General features: G+C 41.1%; 2 protein-coding genes across 3 annotated transcripts in view; both read right to left on the minus strand.

The window, feature by feature from the left end:
• Window positions 1-1,315: 1,315 nt before the first annotated feature.
• On the minus strand, window positions 1,316-19,450 carry GJA10 (gap junction protein alpha 10). The gene is made up of 2 exons (XM_070376593.1): window positions 9,551-19,450; window positions 1,316-2,742 (listed from the first exon to the last, which is right to left on the minus strand). The coding sequence occupies exons 1-2, from the start codon at window positions 10,994-10,996 to the stop codon at window positions 2,704-2,706; spliced, it is 1,485 nt and encodes a 494-aa protein (XP_070232694.1). The 5' UTR covers window positions 10,997-19,450; the 3' UTR covers window positions 1,316-2,703.
• A 127-nt stretch (window positions 19,451-19,577) lies between these two features.
• CASP8AP2 (caspase 8 associated protein 2) overlaps window positions 19,578-21,248 on the minus strand; it is a 35,060-nt gene continuing 33,389 nt past the window's right edge. For both annotated transcript variants that reach the window (XM_070376591.1, XM_070376592.1), the window contains exon 11: window positions 19,578-20,205. The gene's annotated coding sequence lies outside the window, so the exon portion shown is untranslated. The remainder of the gene's footprint in view (window positions 20,206-21,248) is intronic.

Consider the following 21,248-nt stretch of genomic DNA (forward strand, 5'->3'; position numbering starts at 1 on the left):
GGTCCAGAGAGATGGAGAAAGCTGCACTTCCCACATCCCACTATGAAAGTGTCTTTCCTTTCATTTGAATCAAGAGCATCATCCCTTCTGTCCCCTTCCCCACCCCTGCTCCTACATATCTGGACATCCACTTGCTGCTGAAGGTCTGCTCAACCAGAAAGAGGCAGGACTGTTTCTTCGTGGCTAGTTTTCACTCTCTCCCCTTGAAGATAAGTGTACCCCTGAGGCACTGACTTTCATCCTAAAGCAATGGCTGGAAACCGTCAGAGATACAGCAGCATTTACTGGAAGCATTACATTTACTCTGTGTCGTTTTATTTTTTTTTTAATCTCTATTTGTGTAGTACAGTTCATGACCCTATAAAGGCTTTGGAGAGTGAAGAAAATTTAAATTACAAAAAAGGGGGGGCGGTGCAGGAGAGGTGGAGAACAGTGCCATGTAGGCTTCTGAGTCTCTCATAATTAATGTGTTGACAAGAAAGGACAGGACACCAGGGAATAAGGAACAGACTGGGGAGTTGGAAGCGATGGGTAGTGTCTGGTCTTTGGCATCTATACATAAACATACGTTCGCTCAACCACCACTGGGCTACATACTGGCCATCCAAAATTTAAAATGCACAGCCTTACACTTAAAGTCCTCACAGGCTCGTCGAGGAAACAGATGTGTCAATAAAGCATTGTGCAGGGGCTGCTGATGGTTATGGGCAAGAGAGAGAGTGCGGGGAGTATGGGCCTTAGAGCAACAAGATCTGGGTTTGAATTCCAGCTGTAAAGCAGGGACTTCAGCCAGAATTTAGCTATGGGGCAAGTTACTTGATCTCTCTGAGCTTTCTCTGATCTATAAAATGGGGACAAACAACAACTTTACACCGCTGTTGTATAGGTTTGGAGAAGGAAGTGGCAACCCACTCCAGTATTCTTGCCTGGAAAATCCCATGGACGGAGGAGCCTAGTAGGCTAGGGTCCATGGGGTTGCAAAGAGTCTGACACGACTGAGCGACTTCACTTTCATAGGTTATAGATAATGTGACTTAGGCACCTGGAATATGGAATGCCCCTGAAAATGGTACCTAACTGGGCTTGGCCCTGGCATCATTTTCATCCTCCTGGTTTTCACACGCTCTTTTACCAACTCCCTGCAGAAAAGACCGAACACTGACTCACATTTCCACACCTCATTTCCTCCTCTGCCAACTCAGAACACAGAAGACTCAGGAGCCATTTGGGCTAAAAGCATAGACCAGCCCCTACCAGTGCTGAGCTCCCTTCTGCAACACCCCAGGCAGTTATCCAGGATAGTGTTCTCCAGAGAGACAGAACCAATAGGAGATTTTATTAGAGAGACAGATACAGGTTGATTGATTGATCGACTGGATGATTTGTTGGTATTGATGCATACAATTATGGAGGCTAAGAAATTTCACAATCTACATCTTTTGTTAGCTGGAGGCCCAGGGAAGTTGGTGGTATAGTTTTGAGAACTGCAGAGTCAATGATGTAAGTCCCAGTCCAAGGGAGAAGACTGACATTCCAGCTCAAGTAGAGAAAGCAAATTTATCCTTCCTCAACCTTTCTATTCTGTGCAGGCTCTCAACAGATTGGGGGCTGGTCTGTCACACTGGGAGGGCAATCTGCTTTACTCAGAGAGTACAGGAGATACCAGGAGGGAGGGAATGAACGTGAGGCAGGAGCCAGCCCATGAAGGCTCCATGTGCAGGCTAAGGAGTGCGGATTTTGTGCCTTTGGAACGAATTGATTCTCCTGATAACCTGAAACCTTTGTTAGAAGGTGTGTGGCCAGAGATAGGAGAGTCTGGCCATGAGACGGAGGATGGAGGAGCTAAGTGTCTCCTGCCTTGGGAATTCACCCCACCTTTATGATTCTCAGAACTCAACCAACCAGCCTCACAGATTGGAGAGTTAGTGGAATCACAGCATGCTCTATAAGAAGTGTTCAGTGCTTTCTGCTGGATGGCTCGGGGCCCCTGGGAGGGTGGGGTGCAGGAGGAAGTGGTGCCAACTCCAGTCTCTCCTCTGGAGGTCAGTAATGAGATCCCACCAGCACCTGTTGGCCCACAGTCATGGCATCACCACTGATGATGTATGAGTCCAACAGAACGATAAAGTCATGCAATGCCAGTGTTCACCAGCGTTGTCATCCATATTTTATGTCATAGCATGTAGGTATGAAGATGCAGCTGCTTCATCCCCAAGAAATGCCAAGGTGATGAGAGGAAGAAAACAAGAATCTCCCCTCCCACCTCCTGTGTACAGACAGGAAGTATGCTGAGCCCAGGCTGCGGGCAGAGCTCCCAGGCTGCTCTGGACCCATGTTCAAGGGTCCAAACTGCTGCTGCTGCGGAGTCGGCTGCTGGCCGGGAGGGTAGTACATCCCACTTCTCCTCCCTTCAGGTGGCAGCTCTGGCCCCTAGATTTTCTCTGATGGAATAGAGTGCCTCCCTGGTGTACGCAGAGCATCAGATCAGCTTCAGGAAGTGTGGCCAAGTAGGGCAGCGAGAGGCTGACCCCAGAGGTCAGGGGGCCCAGCTGGGAGCTTCTGATGCACAGCCACTGCCTGACCAGGGGTTCCGGAGGGGATGGTTCTGAGTTTCTCCTGCAGTTTGAGCTCACAGACATACAACTTTTATTTCGCAGATGCCAGCTCTCTCCTGGGTTCATTTTTTCTGATCCCAGGCATGGATTATTTTTTCATAATAGATGAAAGTTCTAGAAGCATGTTCTGAAACAAAACGAACAAAACAGACTCAGAAGGGCTAGTAAAAACTAGTTCTGCCCACCCACCCAAGACTCTGTGTGTGTCACAAATATCCTAAATCCAAACAAAACCCTCTACAGAAGATAGTCCCCTCCCCACATCACCCAGAGAAGAATGTCCAGGTAAGAGGTTCTGTTCCCAGACAGCGCCGCAGCGTAAGATCTGAATCCCACCTGCCATCTCCTCCTCTTCTTCCAGTTGTGCTTGTTGTGTCCAAAATCCAGGTCTAAAACTAAAAGGCCAACCTTTTCCTAATCTCCATCTTTGTCCCCTCCACAACTAGCCAGAGTTCCTGACTTTGCAATAATGTGGAATGGGAACATGGATCCAAATGTAGATGATTCATTTTGTAATAATCGATCCTAAAAATACACTACACTTAGGCTGACTGTAATGCAGGAGACCTGGGTTTGATCCCTGGGTCGGGAAGATCCCCTGGAGAAGGGAATGGCTACCCACTCCAGTATTCTTGCCTGGAGAATTCCATGGACAGAGGAGCCTGGAGGGCTACAGTCCATGGCTCACAAAGAGTTGGATATAACTGAATGACTATCACTTTCACAGGGAGAGCAAGAAGCAGCAATGGGAAAAGGAACTTGGGTTGGGTCAGACAAGTTTAGGGTAAAATTCCAGCTCATTCACTCATTCAATAAATATTCATTTATGTTCCTGCTGTGTCCCAAAGACTGTGGTTTACCACATCCTAATTGCATGACTTGGACAAGTCATCTACTTCCTTATTCTTAAATGGAAATAATCACAGGGTCACAATGAGGAAACCCATGTCAGTGTCTAGACCAGAATCAGGGACTCCATAAAATGGGAGACTTTCTCCCTCTTCTTTAGATTCTTTGGCAACTGATATATTATAGAAAACTTCTCTAGTAAAAAGTTCAATAAATTATAACAATCAGCCCTCCAAACATCCATCTAATTACCCGTGTTGATAATGCTGTGTCAAAAAAAGACCTTCTCAAATGAGGCAAAGAACCTAGAAGTCACAGAGATTTTAGATTTAGTACAATATTAAAAGTTTAAAGACACCATACACAATGATAAGAAATAAGCAGACTGGGAGAAAATCTTACAATGTGTATATTGACAAGGCATTAATATAATACCATAAAAGAGCTCCTAGAAACCACAGGAAAAACAAATATCTCAACAGAAAAATAGACAAGGATAATTCATGATAGAAATACAGATGGCTAATAAACATAGGAACAACTTTACTAGTGATCATGGAAATTTAAAGTAAAACAAAGGGAAACATTTCTAGTTTATCAGACTGAGGGTGGGGATAGATAATGACTGAGTGTGGAGATAGATAATGTCTGAGTGTGGATAAAAAGTGCTAATGTGCTGGAAAGAGGATAAATTGGCATAGTCCTTCCTGAGCAAAAATTGGCAGCATCTATCAAAATGTAAAATATGCATGCCTGTTAAAACCAATAATTCCACTTCTAGGTACCTATCACAGAGAAGGCGATGGCACCCCACTCCAGTACTCTTGCCTGGCAAATCCCATAGGCCGAGGAGCCTGGTTAGGCTGCAGCCCATGGGGTCGAGAAGAGTCTGACACAACTGAGTGACTTCACTTTCACTTTTCACTTTCATGGATTGGAGAAGGAAATGGCAACCCACTCCAGGGTTCTTGCCTGGAGAGTCCCAGTGACAGCAGAGCCTGGTGGGCTGCCATCTATGGGGTTGCACAGAGTCGGACACGACTGAAGTGACTTAGCAGCAGCAGGTACCTATCAAAGTATGTATGAAACATTCATTGCAACATTGTTTGCAGTAGAAAAAAGTTAGAATGGCTAAGTCGTCATTAAGTATCTTATGGTTCACCTATCTCATGGAAAAGCATGAAGCATATCCAACTGAGGCATCTCCATGGGTACTGAAATGAAGAGTTCCCAAGACATCTCATTAATTAATCAAAAGCAAATGGCAGAGACATCTCTACAGCAGGATCACATTTATATTTTTGAAAACATATAACAAATATATGTGGACATATATTTGTACTCTAAGACAGATTATGAATGCAGTGAGGGAGGTAGGGGAACACAGCCTGTGCTGTTCACAGAGATGGCCTTTGGTGGAGGGAAATGGGAATTGAGTCCAGGTGAGAGTGAGAGATGAACCCTCATATAGTCAGATTCACATTTTACTCGGTGTCCTTTTATACTGATTGAATGTTTTTCTTTTTTTTTTTTTTCTAATTTTATTTTATTTTTAAACTTTACATAATTGTATTAGTTTTGCCAAATTGATTGAATGTTTTTCAATGAACATGTATAACTTTAATTTGAAAACTAAGAAAAAAGACTCTTCTTTCAAACCAATAATAGTAGTACCCCTGGAGTGAGTCACACTCCCCTCTTACCTGAGCACTATACAAGCCTCCGAGCTGGTCTCTTGACTGCACTCTTATCCCCTGTCTTGGGCCATTTGGGCTGCTATTAAAAAAAATACCCTAAACTGGGGAGAAATGTAGGGACTTCTCTGGCAGTCCAGTGATTAATAATCCACCTTCCAGTGCAGGGAACATTAATTTGATCTCTGGTTGGGCAACTAAGATCCCACCTTCCTCGGGGCAACAAAGCTCACACGCAGCAACTACAGAGCCTGCAGGCCACAACTGGAATGCCCAAGTGCACAATGGAAGATCCTGAGTGCCTAATGCAGCCAAAAATAGATAAATATTTAAAAACAAAAGAAGAATAGAAATGTATTGCTCATATTTCTGGAGACTCGGGATTCTAAGACGAAGGCACTGGCAGATTCAGCGTCTGGTGTGAGCCTTCTTCCTGGCTCATAGATGGTCATCTTTTCATTGTACCCTCACATGGTGGGTGGGCTAGGGAACTAACTGATGCCCTCTTTAAAAGGGCTCTAATCCCATTCGAAAGGGTTCCATCCTTATGACCTAATCACCTCCCAAATGTCCCACTTTCAAACACCATTGCACTGGGGGATAAGGTTTCAACATATGAATCTGGGGGAGACAAACATTCAGACTACAGCATCTCTACAATAGGCTCATCAGAAACAGTGATTTTAAAAATATATGTATCATGGGCTTCCACGGTAGTCCAGTGGTTAAGAATTCACCTGCCAATGCAGGGGACATGAGTTCAGTCCCTGGTGTGAGAACTAAGATCCCATAAGCCCTGCAGCAACAAAGGCCACGTGCTACAACTACTGAAGCCCACGTACCCAAGAGCCCATGCTCTGCAACAAGAGAAACCACTGCAACGAGAAGCCTGCACACCACAACTTGAGAGCAGCCCCCACTCTCTACAACTAGAGAGAGCCCACACACAGCAACAAAGACCTAGTGCAGCCAAAAATAAGTAAATTAATTAAATATATATATGTATCAGACCACCACCATTCCTGTGCCATCCAGCTCGAATTCCTTTCCATGGCCTATAAAGCCTGACATATCAGCTCTTGCCCATTTCAACCTCATCATCTCTAATTCTCCCCTCCATGATCACGCCCCAAGAGTGCTCCCTGGGACCTTAGCACACAGCTCACACCATCAGTCACACTGAGGTCCTTGGGTAGGTGGGGCAACACAGGCAGAGGGATTAGGAAGTACAAAGGTCCTCAGCACTGTGGAGCTACAGGAGAGTGCTCTTTATCGTCACTTTAACATCACAAAAGATCAGAGGTGTTCACAGGGCAATCTTCTTCCTAATGCCAAAATCTTCCTACTCTACAGTGGTAGTTCATATTGGAATCACTGGTGAAGGTGAAGGTGAAGTCGCTCAGTTGTGTCCGACTCTTTGCAACCCCATGGACTGTAGCCTACAAGGCTTTTCCATCCATGGGATTCTCCAGGCAAGAATACTGGAGTGGGTTACCATTTCCTTCTCCAGGGGATCTTCCTGACTCAGGGACTCCCGCATAGGAGGCAGACGCTTTAACCTCTGAGCCACCAGGGAAGGCAGAGCTTTAAAAATACTGGTACTCAGGCTCTTTCTGCAGAGGTTCTTATTACACCATTTTTCAAAGCTTCCCTGCAGATTTAAAGTAGAATTGGGCATGAGAATGACTACTTTACAGCACCTCTGACAAGTGAAGGCATTCATTGATGAATGCCATTCCATACCCTCTCCATTACAGAGGGGAGCATGGGTTCCTAAAACTCAACCAGCCTTCCTCCCCATGCTCACTGGGCCAGGCTAAAAGGACTAAAAGTCTGCTCTCCATGCCTAATGAATTCCATCCTTAAAGAATCAAACTTGATAGAAACTTAATCAATAACTAACAGGCTTAGACTTGAAGAAACTGCGAGATTTCAGTGGTGATGTCAAGGAAAATGTCTTGGAGTATAAATCATGGCTCTTGCAGGTGGTTTTCCTGACCTTTTAAAATAGAGTAGATTTCTTTTGCAGGACAGTTCTCTGCAAGGGGAATGTGTGGCAAAGAAACTGGGGTCTCTACTTGAACTCATTTTATTCTGAAACACCAACTGCTACAATCAGAATGCATCTGACTGACCCTGAAAAATTCAGTTCTCTGGGACCTAATACAGTGTAAAAAACTGTTTATAGTCCATATATTGAAAGTGGATGCCAACAATCCTTTGCTTGATGCACTAATGTCTTTCCTTTTTTTGGCCGCACCATGAGGCATGTGGGACCGAATTTTCACCCCACAGAGATCGAACCCCTGCCCTGCACTGGAAGGTGGAGTCTTAACCACTGGCCACTGGGTAAGTCCCAACTGCTCTAATTTCTCATGCAAGCTCCCTCTGTTTGCAGTAAGTATGATGTGTCAGCCACAGTGCTCTGGAGTTGACAGCTGTGACCTCAATCTCCAAGTCTCCCTAACCATCTGGGGAGTGCAGTGGCCTGTCAACTCTGAAAGAGGCTTGGGGGAAAGTGACCATTAGTAGGAAAGCTCTGTGACCGAAGGCATTATTTATAATTCCTAGAAACATAACAAAGAAGAAAGGGGAAGATGAAAATAGAAAGAGGGCCTGTCACCCTCATCGTCTTTTCTCCAAGTTCTGCAGCATGGCCTGTCTCTCCCAAAATATAATCTGAGATGAAGAAATCTGCCTCAACTAAACACTGCCGTTCTTCCCTCAGTTCTCTGCCAATACAAAGGCTTCTCTCACATGGAAGGAGGTACAAGAGACAGAAAATGATGAAAATTGTCATACTGACTTCACAAATGCAGATAAGAAGCAGGGGTCACTGGCAAGATTACTCTAAGATGGTGAATCTCAACCCTGGTGGCATATTGCAATCACCAAGGGAGTTTTAAAAACACTGATCCTGCATCCCATCTCCAGAGCTTCTGGTTTAATTGGAATTGGATGGGTCCTGGGCTGGAGATTTTTTTTAAGCTTCAGATGACTAACTCAAGCCAGAGTGGAAAACCCTCCCATAGTTTGGCATAGGGTTCCAAGCACCCGTACAATGATCCTAAATATAATCAACCTCCAGAAAAGAGTATAAATTTGAAAAGAAAAAGCATTTTGGGAGAAAGTCTAGGTAGGATGATTCCTTCTCAAGGTATGGCATTAGTGCAGTAAGAAAATATCTCTAAATTCATAGAAGATATGAAACTGGGGTAGAGGGATTCAATTATTATTAACACAAAGAATGAAACAAAGGAAAAAGCAAGTGTGTGGGCTCAACAAAGCAAATCAGCTGAGAAATTCCCCTATTAACATGGGGGATTTTTCTTTTTAATGGGAAAAATAAAGTTCTTAGAAGCAAGCAGTGGGTAAAACATGAGTCACTCTTTTTTCAGAATCAAGAAGAATCCACAGTAAATATCCATTGTGCCCTATGATAGCCAGGGAATGTTTATTCCATTGTGGCTTTTCAGAGAACAGAATTAAAATCAATACAATATTGATTTTAGTCTTTGTGGAATATGTCACAAATGTTTGTATATGACTTTTAAATGCCAGAATTATTAAAACAGTGGAGTACACCCTCCTTCCTTAGTGAGACAAGGGCAACTCAAGGTTACAAATGATCCCTCCTCTGATTTATATTTTCCATATTATGTTATAAAATGCAACTCCATTCCAAGCACTCCTCTGTTACACATTATCTAGCACTATGGGTTCTCCATTGCCTCCCTGCAAAGCTTCCATGCCCCCTTCTCCAGTCTTCTTTATCTCTGAAGTTTTCCTTACTACCCTGTGCTCCAGACACACATGGCCCCCAGACAGCTCTGCTTTATCACACCTCTCAGCTTTTGTCCATGTTCTCCTTGTACTGAGATAGCCTTCTTCCATGTACCCCAGTCCTCCCAGGTCTAGAGAAACTCATATCTCTCAAGACTCATTTCAAAAGTAATTTCACTATAAAGCTTTTCCTGACCTGTCTGTAAAGAACTGACCTCTCCCCCTTTTGCCCACTATACCCTCTAACATGCACACTTACACTTGACCATTTATATGTTTACCTAATTTCCCATCCAGGCTCAGAGAGCTCTGGTGGCAGAGATGGTGATTCATTTATATACCAGCACTTATAAGACTAATTGATAGAAAGTTTTCAATAAGCTTATTTTATGAATTGAGCTTAACTGAATGTACTGAATGAATTTAACACTCCATAAATTAACCTCGCTCTCTCTCTCAACACACACATATACACACAAAGAAGGAGGGAAGAGAAGGCTAAGAAGGGATAAGAAGGCTAAGAAAGGAAGAGAAGGCTAAGAAGAGTCCAGAGGGGGGACACCTCTTATGAAATTTCCATGATCAGTCAGATTGTCTGACCTTACTTACCATGGATGTTCTTCGCCCAGGGGCTGCAGGCAGAAGTGAGGGGCTGTTTTCCCGGTGTGGAAAGCCCTGGCAAGAGCTATTTCGAGAAGTGGAGCTTCCTGAGTCACTGTACAGCTGTCCCTTTTCAGAAAACAGTCTGGACAGGAAACTGGCCTTGCGACTGCCAGGGTAAGATCTGTCTCTTGCCTCTTGGACCCTGCTGTCTGTCATGCTGCCATCGCTGTGTCTGCAGTGACTGTGCAAGTCTGCAAGAGGTTCCCCTGAGGGTTGTAGGTCCTGGGACTGCTCCCAGGGTCCTGTTGTATGTGATGGACAATGCCTAGGAGCCATCTTTGTACCTAGCCAGGAGTGAGGTCTTATATTCTGCAAGCCAAATAAAGAATGGTCTGGCTGCTGTCCTGGGTGCTGAATTCTAGCACTGTCGTCCCAGGGACATGGGCTGTGGACATGGAGCTGTCCGTTGTGCTGATTCTTCTCAGCCCAGTCTTTTTTACTATAGCAAGGGTCTACATCAAGTTGCCTGGCCTGTGGGATATGCCATGTGGTTTTAGAATTCGGCACATTGACTCGGATTACTTGCTGTTGATTGTTGGCTTGAAGTAGGGAGATTTTTTCAGGGAAGGGAGAGCAAGTCATACACTCCTGGGTCACCGAATATTTTTTCAAATGGAACGGAAGTCTCCTTTCATCCTCAATGCCCTCACTGCTTGATTTGTCATAAAGTGCCCTCATGATTTTCTTGATGCCCAGATGAAATATTTCCAGTATGTTGAGAAACAAAGAGATGGCTGCAATGCTATGCATAAAGAGCATGAAAATGGTCTTCTCTGTGGGCCTGGACACAAAGCAATCCACTGCATTGGGGCAAGGAGGTTGAGTACATTTGTAAAGAGGGTGCATTTGAAACCCATAGAGAATATATTGGCCTACCATGAACCCTACTTCCAGCACAGATCTGGTCAAGACATGTAAGACATAAGTACGCAGCAGACATCCTTTCAATGGGACTTTTTGGATCCTCTTCTGCTCCTCTAATTTCCTCAGTTCTCTATCCATCCTTTGCTGATCCTCCAGTTCAAGCTCTGGATTCTCCATCTGGGCTCTAAGCTGTGACTTCTTCCTCTGCCTTTCCTTTTCAAAGGCCCTGAGTCTATACAGTGCATGGCCCATATATACTAGAGAGGGAGAAGACACAAAAATGATCTGTAAAACCCAGAACCTGATCAAGGAGATAGGGAAAGCAGTATCATAACACACAGTGTTGCAACCTGGCTGCTGGGTGTTGCAGGCAAATGCTGACTGTTCATCATCCCAGACATCTTCAGCAGCCACACCAAGTATCAGCATTCGGAAAATGAAGAGGATGGTCAGCCAGATTTTCCCCACCATGGTTGAGTGGGAGTGAACGTCCTCTAAGATGCCACCCAATAAATTCCAATCCCCCATGGTAAGAGACTAATGTCTGAAACATACAGAAAACACTAAGATTAATAGAATCCAGGTATAATATATAAAAACACGATCAATACAGCAGGTCCTCTCTTCATGTCAATAAAACTATGAAGGATTTTCCAGCCCTAATACTTATGGTTCATGCTTGCTGAAATATTTCTAAGGAATAGGTTTTGGAAAAAATACTAAAGACCCTCCCCAGTCCAACCCAATTCCTTCCTATCCTCTTCTCTCCTACACAAAGTTGACTGTCATTCTAGTATACTCATTGGCCATCATATTTGTACAGTACATTCTATTCCATAATTTTGCTTATTTTTCTAACATATGAGATGCCATATTTACCATACATCCTACAGGGTCTTAAAGAAGTCTCAACTTCTTTAGGAAGTCTTCCCCAGCCATCTCAAGTCAGAGGGATTTTCCCATGTCTGAATTCATACAACACTAGTGCTTGTATTACTCACTTGGTACCGTGCCTAAAATGAGCTTTGTGATAGTTGTCCTATGTTCTCGTTTCTGAAAAGCTACTCTTTTTACAGGCAGAGATGCTATTTCATTTTGATCTTGACATATGAAGGCATCAATAAATAAGAGTGAACTGAATTGTCTTTTCTTTTTAAAAACTCAGCTCCTTGACTCTATCACTGGAAAAATCATCAACATTAAAACCAAGTAATCCTCATTATATATTATCGATGGCTCCTACTGCAAGACTGAAAATACAAGTAGAGAGAATAGAACTCAGCCAAATAAACCCTCAGGAACTGGCACAGGGTAGCAGTAAAGATTAAGCAGGCTCAGAAGCAGTACCAGCAATGACATATGATTAGATCTACAAAGCCATATCTGAACAGAAGATTTTCATGGAAGCTCTGCTTACTTAGAAGAAAAGTGAATATAACTGCTATGCTAGCAAGCTTGGGAGCTGTGAAAGAATCAAAGCATAGCTGACATGAATGGGTCATTGGGTTCACCTTGAAAAAAACAAGACATCTTTCAAGGTTCAATGAGGTTAAAATACTTGAGGGTTTACAGGCTTCTAATGTGGATGACTTCCAGATATGAAAGAAACAGAGGAAAAACAGGTAAGTGTTAAGTTAAACTAATAATGAAACAATCCTCTCCTTCCACAATTCATTTATTCAATAATGTGTACTATAATTTATCATATAGGCATTGTGCTAGATAGCAAGGAATTCAACAATGAACAATAAATACATACTTCATTCAGGCTTCACAGTACTTAGTCACCAGGAATTCCCAGTAACATATAAAATGGACAGTGAAAAAGTTATGAATATCAAATAAAAAATATAAGAGGAAAAAAACCCACAGAATTGTTATATTTCCCCTACTTATCTCCAAACACAAAAGTAAATTCCAGATGGAATAAAGTATTAAATGTAAAACAATTAAACCATAGAAGTATTGAAGTAAAATTAAAGAGAATGTCCTATAATGTTGAAATAGAAGGAGGCTTTTTAAGTACATCAATACCAGAAATTATAACTAGGGAAAAAATTAGATTTTACCCAACAAAACTGAATAGCAAAAGTGGAGATGTCCAGAAGGTATTTGGGTCTAGAGAATAACAACAAAAGATGCAAACCACAGATAAATAAGCATTTGTAAATAATTATTGAATAGGTTGAGATCACCTAGGGACAAAAAGGAAAAATAAGCCAATGGCAGAACCCTGAGAAACAGCATGGTAAAAAAAGTCTACAAATGAAAATGAGAAATGGCCAATGAGAAAGAGGGGGAAAACTATAAGGGTGAAGTCACTGAAACCAAAGCAGGACAGAGTTTCAAGGAAAGAACAGTTGACAATATCAAATACCACTATTTAAATCAATTTAATGGGGGGCTAGATCATGCTCAGGGATTAGAAAACTAAACATTTATAAAGATGTCAATTCTTTCCAAATTCACTCATCTGTAGCTCACTGAATAAAGTCCTATAAACATATATATGTACATATATGTATATGAGATGTATATATATGTGACTAAGTGTGGAGAGAAGACCCAGAAGGCACACATGAGGAAGTTCATATAGGTTACTGGAGGTCTGTAGGAGAACATGAGGGTGGAAGGAAGAGCGTGAAGGCAGAGGCAAAAAGATAAAGGACACACTTCTAAGGAAGCACGACTGATTCTCCACTAGTACACACATTTATATAAATGCATACCTGTATGTACATACATATGCATAAACACCTTTTAAAATAAAATTTAAAAGCAGTAGGTACCTGTCAGAATCTAGCAGAGGTATTGAGTCTTTTCTATTTTACTCCACGCTGCCGCTGTTAAGCTGCTTCAGTCGTGTCCGACTCTGTGTAACCCCATAGACGGCAGCCCACTAGGCTCCCCCATCCCTGGGATTCTCCAGGCAAGAACCCTGGAGTGGGTTGCCACTTCCTTCTCCAGTATTTTACTTCATCACTTGTTCAAAATTCAAAAATTCAAAATGTAGTCATATCTACCACTTGCAAATAAAAGTTAGATTATAAAATTTTGTACTATTGCCTCACTAACTGAAACAATAATTTACTAAGTTCTATCCTCTCATAAAGAGTTTCAGTCCTTTCCCATAATTATTCCTTTAATAATATCTGGCCATTATTCTTTATTAAAAACTAACTCCTTTAGCACTTAAAAAAAAATCTAGAGCTTCTATTTTATATAAAAACCTGAAAGTGAAAAAGCTAACTCATTTTATTAACTTATTCTCGATTTAGAAATCCTAAACTATTTAATGTTCTTCTTGCCACTATCTCTTTAAAATATAGAAATTATAATTTTTAAATAGCAAGAAAACTGGAAATAGGAAATACATGAAACATAAAAGCAATCATGCATATTAGCATGCAAGAGTGAGATCCTTTAGACAAATATTTGTTTCCTCAGGTCCAAGTAATAATCTTGAATTTTCTTTCATTATCAAATAAAATATAAAGAAGCTGGTGCTCCTTTTCTGAGTTTTACTTCAAATATTACCTTTGTATCCCCACAGGAATTTCCTGTATTTCTCACAAACAAAAGAGATACTATATATTTACCACTTACCTTAGGAGTAGATAAAAAAATGACTGGGCTACAAGAACCTTCAAGTTGGACCATGTGTGGCTAATTAGTGGAACTGCTGCTGGTTGCAGATATAAAGGCTCTGACCTGCTGGCTGTGGGGACCAGTTCAGAATAAGCTCAGTAATTTTGATCAATGGAGTCTAACCTAGTCCTCCCCTGAGGTCAAGATGTCCTTTGGTGCTTTCAAATTTTCTTGTTTTTTCCTAATTGGCATGAGGCTGGAGCCCCTCCTAGTGTACCATATTTGGAAATGAAAAGTGAAACAAATGAGAATTTTCCTTTTTCATTTGTGGGTGATTACAGTGATTTGAATTTCAGTGCATTTCTTTCAGTCAATTGATTGCTCTGTGAATCGATGTCACAGATCAATGGGTCATGTCCAATTTCATCAAGAGCTGCCTGGGGCAAGTCTGGCCTCACCAAATGGGAACAAGTAATAATAGAGTGACAATCAAACCCCAAGTGTTCTTGCAAATCATGTCAGGCTGAAAGGAGAAAGAGCTCAAAAGGAAATTAAACATTTTCAGACCACCAAGAGGGGGCTGTGCCTGTCTGTAGATTATGTGTTCTAGCAATATTCTATTAGGCTGAAACAGGCAGCTCAGGAAAAAATTTATTTTTTCCAGTAGAGAATCTGAAAACCTTAGAAACCCATCTCAAAGTTTTATAAAGTGTTTGAATTCAGCGAGGTCAAATGATTTGCCCAAGGCAAACAGAGACCAGATCTTCTAACTCCCAGCCCTGCAGAATCTTCCGTTCGTCACATCTCGAGTACATAATCTTACTGTCACCTTAGAGGAGTTGAGAGCAGTGGTGTCACTAGAACACAAGAATGGCTTCAAGTCACAGCTCTGAGGCAAACTTCTAAGCCTGGTCTTTTCCATATAATATATAGAAAGTACATAAAATCATTCCTAAGTATCATCTGCCCATATATTTAGTTTTAAAGAAAGGATGATAATGACAGGTAGACAGGTTGAGGTGGGGAGGTTAAATTTCCACTACCCTGGCACACTAGCCTCAAGTACAAACTGACAGAATTAACTAGAGGTGAAATCACACAATGTATTAATATGTGTATTTGCATAGTTTTGGGTATATTGTCCAAGAAAGCCCTTGACATTTACTCCTAAAGTTCACCTGCACAGTAATGAATTTAAAACCTTAAATGCATTTTACCAGAATCCAAATACTAAATTCATATGTTTATAAGGGTATATAAAATAAGACCTAACATTAGGTGCCTCAAGGGAAGGTAACATGATGAGGAAGAGGTGAGATGAATACTTTTACACGGAATTCTCTAAATGTGTTACCTACTCAAAAAAATAAATGTTCAAGCTAGAAAGAAAAAATAAATAAATAAATGCAACCATACATCTGATTTTTTAAAAAGTCTTCAGCATATGAATCAATCTAATCTTTACTCTTTAAGACTTTGAGCAACTAAGTGAATTATCTTTAAGACAGGCACAGAACAAATAACTCTACAAACCTCAAGAAGTAACTGAAATGTTCTGATGAGGTCAGTAATGTTGGCACTGCACAGCTGTGGGAAACACAGGAGCACCACTGGGTTGAGCTTCATCAAAACTCACCCGAGGGTTCAGCAAAAATTAGCATACCAGAGGCTGAGGATTCACTGTCATAGAAGACAAGTTTGGTTTTGTTTATTTTTCTAAAAGTCCTACTTTTACACCAAAAGTTTTGCTGAATCTGTGGAGTCATTAGTAGGTTTAAAACACACTCAGGTATGAAACAGAAGGGAACAGAAAGGTTAGCGAGAATAAACATCTCAGGGTAGAGAAAGAGGCACAGGTTCATAGCCTCCGCTTTTGTGCTCTCAATGGTCTCCAGTAATCACAATGTCATTTTGTTCACACCTGGTGATATAAACTCCTGTGGGCAGAAGCGAGATCCCCTTAAGACTCATGACTTGCTTTATTGCAGTGGTTTGGAACCAAACCTGCAATATCCCTGAGGTCTGCCTAGACACACATCACCAAGATATCAGGTAATTCACTCAACCCCTAGCTCTTGAAACATTTTCTGCACTTCTTTTTTTTTTTATGGAGTACTCTCTTCAAAAATGTTTACAATGTGGATCTTTGAGTGATAAATCTTACTGAACTTTCACATGTGAATAACAATATAAATTAACAACTGCTATAAATGAAATGTCTAATCCGAATAAAGAAAACTATAAGAGGTTTAGAGAAAAAAAAAATTTTTTTTTAGCTCTAATACTTTAAAAATAGTTTTCTTACAGCAAGCATTGCCCTTCAAAAGAGTAAGGTCAGTATGATTCCTGTTCTTCGCACAATGATCTACTATCTAAAAGTCTTTAGATTTTTCTTATTATCTTTAATATTCCTAATTTCAGTACGTGTCTAGATATGGGGTACTTTTTGCCATCGGGCACCCTATGGTGTCTCAATCTTTAACTTTTCTTCTTCTGACCTTGTGTGTTACTTGAATGCTGGGACATCTACTTATGTCCTTCATCCCACTTCTAGATTCATATCATCAGTTCAGTCGATCAGTCGTGTCCGACTCTGCAACCCCATTGACTGCAGCACGCCAGGCTTCCCAGTCCATCACCAACTCCCAGAGTCTGCTCAAACTCATGTCCATCAACTCGGTGATGCCATCCAACCATCTCATCCTCAGTCATCCCCTTCTCCTCCCACCTTCAATCTTTCCCAGCATCAGTTCAGTTCAGTTCAATCACTCAGTCGTGTCTGACTCTGCGACCCCATGAATCGCAGACGCCAGGCCTCCCTGTCCATCACCAACTCCCGGAGTTCACTCAGACTCACGTCCATCGAGTCAGTGATGCCATCCAGCCATCTCCCTTCTCCTTCTGTCCCCAATCCCTCCCAGCATCAGAGTCTTTTCCAATGAGTCAACTCTTCGCATGAGGTGGCCAAAGTACTGGTTTCAGCTTTAGCATCATTCCTTCCAAAGAAATCCCAGAGCTGATCTCCTTCAGAATGGACTGGTTGGATCTCCTTGCAGTCCAAGGGACTCTCAAGAGTCTTTTCCAACACCACAGTTCAAAAGCATCAATTCTCCGGCACTCAGCTTTCTTCACAGTCCAACTCTCACATCCATATATGACCAATGGAAAAACCATAGCCTTGACTAGACAGACTTTTGTTGGCAAAGTAATGTCTCTGCTTTTCAATATGCTATCTAGGTTGGTCATAACTTTTCTTCCAAGGAGTAAGCATCTTTTAATTTCATGGCTGCAGTCACCATCTGCCGTGATTTTGGAGCCCCCCAAAAATAAAGTCTGACACTGTTTCCACTGTTTCCCCATCTATTTCCCATGAAGTGATGGGACCACCTGCCATGATCCCAGCATCAGGGTCTCTTCAAATGAGTCAGTTCTTCACATCAGGTGGCCAGAGTATTGGAGTTTCAGCTTCAGCATCAGTCCTTCCAATGAGTATTCAGGACTGATTTCCTTTAGGATCTAGTGATTTGATCCCCTTGTTGTCCAAGGGACTCTCAAGAGTCTTCTCCAACACCACAGTTCAAAAGCATCAATTCTTCGGCACTCCACTTTCTTTATAGACCAACTCTCATGTCCATACATGGCTACTGGAAAAACCATAGCTTTGACTAGACAGACCTTTGTTGGCAAAGCAATGTTTCTGCTTTTTAATATGCTGTCTAGGTTTGTCATAGCTTTTCTTCCAAGGAGCAAGTCTTTTAATTTCATGGCTGCAGTCACCATTTGCAATGATTTTGGAGCCCAAGAAAATAAAGTCTCTCACTGTTTCCACTGTTTCCCCATCTATTTCCCATGAAGTGATGGGACCAGATGCCATGATCTTAGTTTTCTGAATGTTGAGTTTTAAGCCAACTTCTTCACTCTCCTCTTTCATTTTCATCAAGAGGCTCTTTAGTTCTTCTTTGCTTTCTGCCATAAGGGTGGTATCATCTGCGTATCTGAGGTTATTGATATTTCTCCCAGCAATCTTGATTCCAGCTTGTGCTTCATCCAGCCCGGCATTTCACATGATGTACTCTGCATACAAGTTAAATAAGCAGGACAACTGTATACAGCCTTGATGTACTCCTTTCCTGATTTGGAACCAGTCTGTTGTTTCATGTCCAGTTCTGCTGCCTCTTGACCCACATACAGATTTCTCAGGAGGCAGGTCAGGTGGTCTGGTATTCCCATCTCTTGAAGAATTTTCCAGTTTGTTGTGATCCACACACTCAAAGGCTTTGGCATAGTCAATAAAGCAGAAGTAGATCTTTTTCTGGAACTCTCTTGCTTTTCCAATGATCCATCGGATGTTGGCAATTTGATCTCTGGTTCCTCTGCCTTTCCTAAATCCAGCTTGAACATCTGAAAGTTCACGGTTCACATACTGTTGCAACTTGGCTTGGAGAATTTTGAGCATTACTTTGGTAGCATGTGAGATGAGTACAATTGTGCAGTAGTTTGAACATTCTTTGGCATTGCCTTTCTTTGGGATTGGAATGAAAACTGACCTTTTCCAGTCCTCTGGCCACTGCTGAGTTTTTCAAATTTGCTGGCATATTGAGTACAGCTCTTTCAGAGGATTTGAAATAGCTCAACTGAAATTCCATCACCTCCACTAGCTTTGTTTGTAGAGATGCATCTGTATCCACTCTATTTTCATTCCATTTTACCTTTATTTTAAATGTTTTTTATATTTCTACTTGGTTATTTCTTACACCACACTGCCAAAATCTTTTTTTCCTTTTAGTGTTTATTGGCTTTATCTTAGATCTTTATGGTCTTATGTAATCCAGTTTGTTTTCTTGTGATTCAGTGGTATCTCTTAGTTGCTTCTTTACTTTGGCTTGTGAACCCATTTACCCGGTAGTAAGGGTTCTGAGTGACAGTATGCACTGAAGAAGGGCTAAGGGCCAGCTGAGGGCTTGGCTAGGCTGAGGACTGAAAGAAAGGGGAAAAGACAAGCTTTATGGCAGACAGGCCCAGAACTATACAACCCCAGTTCATTATTTCAGTTTGTTATCTACCAAGTAATTGTTTAGATCAGGGCTTCCTTCCCATGCAGAAACTGGGAGAAATGGCAATTTCCTCAGTAACTTCAGAGCCCCAAGCCTAGACTGTAACCTACCAGTACCATCAGTCTGAAGAGAGAGGGATGGATAAATAATGCATAGTTAGGCAATCCTTACCTGCTTTTCCCAGATCTTCACCCAAAAGGAACTTTTGCACTGCCCTGATTTTGTCTGTGAGGACCCCTGGGGCACTGTTCACTGTACCAGTACCTGCTGTGACAAAGCAGGCAAAAGCAACTGGTTTGCTCCAATGAATCTACTCCAGCACATTTAGCCAGCCACGCCTCCACCAAGAACCACTTCAAAATAGCCCCAAAGGACCCTGGGCATTTTATCTTTTTTCCATTTTAATTACTATCTAAACACAATAAAACATTCTAATACACAATAAAAGAAACATTCTAATCAGAATATAACAGAACTTTACATGGTTTTATTTATACATTACTGGTAATGAAAGCAAACTTTATACAAAAAGTTTTATACAAATAAAAAAATCCTTGGCTAGGCACAGCCATTCATGTGTGTGTATACACCCACACATATACACACAAAGTATTTTACATCATTATAATTATACATATTTACAGATACACTATTTAAATTATTTTACAATTTAACAAAATGAGGACAGGCAATTACAAAAGCAAATAAAAATGGATGAAACAAACTAATCGTTAAGTTTAAAATGCTACAAAACTATTTTTAAAAATCTAGAAAAGAAAGTCATTTCTTTGAAATATCAAAACTAAGATTTCAGTACTGTTTCATTGTTGCTTTTACCTTAATAGTAAGTTGTAACCTGCTTAGAAATAAATATTCTGACCAGTAACAGGTGAGCAGTCACATTGATGACAGGAACAAGTTGACCATGTTGGCCTGAAGTTAAGAGTCAGCAAGTAATAACAAATGCAGATTATTATCTGGTAATCAAATATGTCATAAAACTGCCCTCTCCTGCTCCATTAAAAACATGAAGAATTCCAAGCTTTTGTGTAGTATGCACTATCAATTAAGACTCCAAGAAACTCAGCAACTTATCTGTAATATAAGAAAATGCTAAAGTTATGATTCTGTTTTCTGATATGATCATTTCATAAAGTGCTGTTCTTTCAAGTGACTTCTACTTAGACAATGTGTGCGTGTGTGTGTGTGTTAGTCACTTAGTCATGTCAGACTCTTTGCAACCCCATGAACTCTAGCCTGCTAGAATCCTCTGTTCATGGGATTCTCCAGGCAAGAATATTGGAGTGGGTTTCCATGACCTTCTCCAGGGGATCTTCCTAATCCAGGGATTGAACCTGGGTCTCCCTTGTTGCAACCAGATTCTTAACCATCTGAGCCACCAGGGAAGCCCTAGATAATACTGGTGGTTAAAGAACTAGCTTTTTACAGAATCAGGTTGGTAACTTTATCATTACACTCTCCTTTTGACAAGAATTTAATGAGACTATAGTACTTGTGAGTCTGAGTGAACTCCGGGAGTTGGTGATGGACAGGGAGACCTGGTGTCCTGCCATTCATGGGGTCACAAAGAGTGGGACACAACTGATCGACTGAACTGAACTGATAGTACTTGAAGAAAAAAAATCAGCAAAGAAACAAACTAGTAATGAAATAACATACTATTTGTGCTATCATGCAAGCAAATAAAATGTCAAGTATCAAATCCATGAAAAAATTGTACATTTGCAATGGAATTTGGAAATTTCAAACTAATAAACATCACTTCCAGATACAAGTTAATTGTTTCATGAATGGACATTATCTTCAAAAAGAGAATGGAAGTCACATTTTATAACAATGTTCAGATAAAACCACAGTTTAATTTCCTAAAGGTAGTGAAAAAATTTAAATTTATTTATAATGAATCTGAAAAATAATCAGGCAATTTTCACATCAAACTATTTTTTTAAGGTTCTTTAGAATAAGTTTTTTCTTCAAATTCCCCAGTATTCAATTTTACATTCTGAATTACATATATAGAATTTTAACTTCACATAAACTACTAAGTATCTTTTGAAGATTTCATTAACAAACTAGTTGCTCTAAGAGGATACTGAAATTAACAGATTATCTAAAAG

The sequence above is a fragment of the Bos mutus genome, chromosome 9, assembly GCF_027580195.1.
Source record: "Bos mutus isolate GX-2022 chromosome 9, NWIPB_WYAK_1.1, whole genome shotgun sequence".
In the NCBI taxonomy this organism is placed as follows: domain Eukaryota; kingdom Metazoa; phylum Chordata; class Mammalia; order Artiodactyla; family Bovidae; genus Bos; species Bos mutus.